The sequence below is a fragment of the Setaria viridis genome, chromosome 7 (genome assembly GCF_005286985.2).
Source record: "Setaria viridis chromosome 7, Setaria_viridis_v4.0, whole genome shotgun sequence".
Taxonomy (NCBI): Eukaryota; Viridiplantae; Streptophyta; class Magnoliopsida; order Poales; family Poaceae; genus Setaria; species Setaria viridis.
This window is the reverse complement of record NC_048269.2, coordinates 31,717,684-31,723,165: the sequence shown is the minus strand read 5'-3', so window position 1 is coordinate 31,723,165 and position 5,482 is coordinate 31,717,684. Positions and strand designations below refer to the sequence as shown.

Below are 5,482 nucleotides of genomic sequence, written 5' to 3'. Positions count from 1 at the left end.
GACAAGGGGTACACCCCTCCGCACCATACTTTCAAAAAATCATAACTAATTCATATCAACTTGGATGGAGATAAACTTTATATGAAACTTGTAGATCTCAACGAGATCTACAACTTTGTAGTTAAAACGTTTTTTATTTAATATCATATTGGTACTCAAATAATCGACACAAGTTTCAGATCTAAAATTCAATTTTTAGATTTGAAATTGAGCAGCACACTTTCAAAAAATGATAACTAATTCATATAAGCTCAGATAGAAATAAGCTTTATATAAAATTTGTAGCCCTTGACGAGATTAACAACTTTTTAGTTCAAACTGTTTTCATTTGGAGCCAGCTGAAATAATTAATACAAGTTTCAGATCTAAAATTGTGTCGATTATTTGAGCACCAATATGATATTAAATGAAAAAGTTTTAATTACAAAGTTGCAGATCTCATCGAGATCTACAAGTTTCATATAAAATTTATCTTCATCCGAGGTGATATGAATTAGTTATGATTTTTTGAAAGTGTGGTGCGGAGGCGTGTACCTCTTGTCGCCGGCTGGGCCGACGGTAAGGCCCTTCCGCCGGCCCAGCCGGCGACAATAATCTAGTTTTACAATTTTTTCATCCGACTATATATGTCTGCAAAATCGAAAAAATATATATATATAAATAAAAAAGTTCAGTTTTGCCTTGTTAAGCTGGGCTGTGCAACTGACTGGTGGGTTTTCGGCCTACCGCCTACAAAATTCGATCGTTGCAAATGCGGACGGCCCAACCCAAAATCAAAATGTTTCAAAGATCTGGCGACTCTGGCAAGAAGCTCGCTCGAGCTTGAGAAACAATTTTCGTGACAGATTTTTGTTGACTGCCTACATAAAGGTGAAGTTCTGCAGATGAAAAACCTATACATTGGGGATGGATTTTGTAAGATGTTTGGCAGTGGCACCCCACAAGAGCCCACGTTCACAAATTATTGCCATAGAAAATTTCGATTTCCAGCAGTACCTAGTGTACTCCTCCGGTTTGACGCCTTTCACTTTTTTTTTTGACCGGAGATATTATACAGCAGATAGAACATGCCGCCTACAAATTAAAGCTGGTTTTAATTTGGAGCTCCCTTGGAAATAATTTTGTCACAGTACTACCTCCGTATCAAAATATTTGTCGCAGTTGATTTTTTCTCGTGACTTTTGACCACTCAAGACGAATTTAGCAAAGGAAGTAAAGAAAGTAGTTCATCTCAATAAGAGCTCATCAATGCTATTTTACACGTCACGCTAGTATCTTCTGCACTTTCCGACGAGTCCAATCCAATTCATCTCTTCGGAAGGCAGCCCCTGTATATATCCTACTACGTAGTACAATCTCTTGGGGGAAAAAATAAAATAATTTACAGTAAAATCAAATCATGAAAGTGAAAAGTAACTTGAAAGAGATGAAACTGACATTTCTTTCGTGGATCTGTGCACCTTCGTTCTCAAGCTATTATATATATTATTGCAGGAACCGCTGCAGATCGACGACCATGACGGTGATGTCGTCCCGGCTGCCCCTGCTCCGGGCCAAGGCGACGAGCTCCTTGCACGATCCCACCGAGGACGACGGCTCTGCGGCGGCGGCGGCGGAGACGGCGTCGACCGCCTCCTGGCAGGACACCTTGTTCCAGAGGCCGTCGGAGGCGACGACGAGGAATCGGCAGTCCGGGGTGAGGCGGCGGCGCGACACCTCCGGCTCGGAGGTGACCCAGGGCTTCATGGACGCGTCGCCGAACGCGCGCGACACCGCCAGGCAGTCCTGCACGCGCCACACGCCGCTGCTGCCGCAGCTCACGTACCCGCCCTGCATGATCACAGCAAACGTGTTCACCCATCAGTTGCTAGCTCGATTGCTGCAAGAAGCATCGATCTGCTAATCACTGCTTGTTCCGTTTAATTTGGACCGTCGCTCCTTACCGAGCTCTCGATGCGGCGCCTCTCGTCCTCGCGGCCGGCGGTGTGGTCGCTCGTCAGCGCGGTGGCGGCGCCGCCGCGGCTGCCGAGGACGGCGCGGCAGTCGCCCACGTTGGCGACGTAGAGGTCGCCGTCCTTCACCAGCGCCGTCGCCGCGCATGCGCCACCGCGTACGCCCTGCGTAAAATCATGGGTAAGAACATGCTAAGTACAGATTAAATCTCAGTAACTAATTAAGCAGCTGCACTGATCATGACTGGTGTATATACTGTAATTAGTTAAAACTGAAACTCCGCGCTCCAAAATTACATACTGTGATAACGATGCAACGGTGGAAACCGTACACGTTGGGTTACCTCTTGATGTCACTGCGAGTGCTTACATATTCATGGAAAATATCCGATCCAAAACGACATGCACTAATTACTGACCAGATGGAGTACGATTCAAACTCCACATGAGCCCGGAAATTCCCCATTCGAGACATGCATGCGAGTGCAGCCGTGCCGTCCACACGAGGCTGCTGCACTGCACGCAGAGCTGGTCAGGTTCATGCATGACCTGGTCAATGTGAACGTACGACGCTACCGGCGACAGCCGCCTCTCTGCATGGCTCCCCTCCCCGGCCAGCAGAGGCCACACGGCACGGGCACTGATCCACCCATGCATGCACTCCGATCCATCCCCTGTCAGGATCATCGTCCATCACATGCGCGCACCACTCTAGCTTGGATTTCCCAACAAGACCAAACGACCCAGCGCTGCCACGTGGCTAGTTTTTATATTTATAAATATATATTTATATACTAAAGCTATCATCCATCGCCATCGATCGGTCAACGTCCAGCTGATAACAGCAAGCATAAAACTAGAAGGGGTTTGAACCGTTCAAACCTAACCAAGCCCAAGAATATAATGCATGCAGTGCAAAGACCCGGTCAAGGGAAAGTAGTTGATGCTATTTGCAACGCAAGCTAATCTAGCTAAGGATCCGATCGATGCCTGCTTACCTGGCTCAAGAACTCGCTGTCCGTGGTCAGGTAGGCCGCTCTGATCGCCGCCACGACCTCATCTTCATCGCTCGTCGTCGTCGTCGGCGGCGGCGGCGACGACGACAGTCCTGACGTGGTGGCAGCGGCGAGCGCGGCGACGACGTTCTTGCCGAGCTTGTCGGCGACGAAGTCCACGGCCGCCCGGCCGCCGTGCCCGTCGTAAACACCGTAGAAGGCCTGCCCCCAGGAACAAAGAAACAAAAGTTGAATTTGGATGTACTGATGATACTGCGCTTGATGATGAGGAATTGAGGATACTGATCTTATTGGCATCTTGCATGTTGACGAAATTTTTTAAGAGCGCATATCATAATGCTGCCGTTTGACCGACAAATCCTGTGCTCTAAACTCCTTAAAGAGGAAATAGAAAACTCATTCTAGATTGGAAGTTTCATAGCTAAGCAATGGACTGGTCCCCCTTCGTGTGTAGCACAGTTTCTTAGCAACTCCGATTATTCAGGCTGAATTATTGTTACATGTGGGGTCGACGTGTTTCCGCCTAGGTCGCAAAGCATATACGCAACTCGATCGTACATTTTGCTCTACATTTTCTCTTTCACCAGCTCCCTTATGTGTGATATACGTAAATTGTAAAGCTTATTAGTGTCTTCGTTTTCCCTTCTAATTTCGATTATTTAATTTTGTTATTAACGAGGATAAAAATGTCTCACATAGCTAGCCCTGGTAATGAAGTTCTGACATATACCGGAGGTATTTGTATCCCATGAAAAAAGATAAAAAAAAAACAATGCCTATTTTCTCTTCAAATAATGGAAGTGGTACATGAATTAATCTAAACCGGATGATATATACTATAACTTTAATCTGTCAACTAACAACATGTGTGTGTGGTTTAACCTAAGTCCTATTCTTCATAGTAGTATAAACATTTTTGCGAACATTTTTCTATTTTCTGATCTGAAAATGTTTTATTCAAAGATCAGATAAACCTGAATTATGATCAGAATTTCTTAACAGTAAAATTTTGTTATCAAAGAAAGGCGGGAGCATGCTTCAGCAGCACACATAAATTGAAGGTACTTGATTTTGCATAGAGCTACAATTCCTTGCCCAATAAAGAAATTTATTGACATCAATGCTGTTCTTGTAGTTTCTACAAGATCATAAGAATTAATCACTAGTTATAAACATCTTATCCATAAAATATAGAATTCACACCGCCTCATTTGTCCTTAATCGGATTAAAACCTGAATCACTATACCAATTATAGAATCACCTAAGTTTTCCATCATTTAAGCATGAGCTTAATCTGAGATGATGAAATGTGCTTACCAATTGGGAGCCTCCTTCAATGGTGTGATCAGTGATGACTCCATACCCATCCTCCATGGCGTGCCTGACGCCTCTCCTGCTCGCCAGGCAGAACCCCTCGCCCTGCACCTCCACCTCCGTCGCCACGTCCGTCTCCCGGTCCGCCGCCGCGCCGAACGGGTCGACGCCGGGAGCGCAGGCCACCGGCGGCGGTATGGACAGTCTAGGCGGCTTTCCCCGCGCCGCCTTAGCCGTCTTCTCCGCAGCCCTGTCTCCGTGCTGCTTGAGCACCGGAACAACGACGACGGCCGCCGGCGGCGGCGACGACACGGCCTGCAGAGCCAGCTGGTCCTTGCCGTCATCGACGGCCAGCGCCGCCGGGTGCACCTTCGACCTCGCCGGCTGCAGGTGCTGCCAGGGCGCGGGGACCGCCGTGGTGGTCGACGTCGGGGAGCAGAGGGGCATGAAGAAGAGCGCCCAGCCGGTGCTGACGATCGCGTGCGCGAGGCGGGCGAAGGCGGCGGCGGCGGAGAGCAGGAACCTGACGCCGTGGAGCATCGCTAGCTCCTCCGGGAGGTCAACGGGGTCGGCGGCTTCGGCACGGCACGGAACCGGAGGAGGCGGCGGCGGCGGCGTTGGGTTGCTCGGATTAGGTGTGCTATTCCTGTGGGGGGGAGGAGGGGAAGGGGGAGAAGAAGAAGAAGAAGCGGGTGGTACGTGGCTTTGCTTGGACGGGTTGAGCTGCCGTTATATAGGTGGCGGCCTGGCGGGAGAAGGGGTCGCGGGGTTGACCGGTCAAAGCATGCCTTCCTGTGCACGGATCGGATCGGCGCATGCAAAATAAAATCAAATTTTGTTTGCCCCTCCCGGTGAAGTGTTTCAAGAGGGATACCAGCAGTACAGTGTACATACTCCATTTAACATGCGTATCACATTTCCTTTCTTTCCTTTCGATCTGTTTTTATCCATTTTCTTTCTTTTCTTTTTGTTTGTGTGTGTGTGTGTGTGTGGGGGGGGGGGGGGGGGGGGGGGGGGGGGTACAGGTACTGTGCCATTCCCTGAACCGTCAGTAACAAGTAACAGCTCTAGTGGCAGTGTGAAAACAGTGGGTAATTAAAACCCAAATTACGGCCGTCCAGAAGAGGTAAAACCTCAATCAGAATCACGCAAAGGATCAACGACGCCGGCCGTTCAGGTGTGAAAATGCTACAAACTCC

General features: G+C 48.4%; 1 protein-coding gene across 1 annotated transcript; it reads right to left on the bottom strand.

The window, feature by feature from the left end:
* Positions 1-1,213: 1,213 nt before the first annotated feature.
* LOC117863116 (probable protein phosphatase 2C 77) lies at positions 1,214-4,989 on the bottom strand. Its single transcript, XM_034746711.2, has 4 exons — positions 4,287-4,989; positions 2,951-3,169; positions 1,944-2,117; positions 1,214-1,830 (listed from the first exon to the last, which is right to left on the bottom strand). Exons 1-4 carry the CDS (start codon positions 4,821-4,823, stop codon positions 1,486-1,488), a joined length of 1,275 nt encoding a protein of 424 aa, XP_034602602.1. The 5' UTR covers positions 4,824-4,989; the 3' UTR covers positions 1,214-1,485.
* Positions 4,990-5,482: the final 493 nt, after the last annotated feature.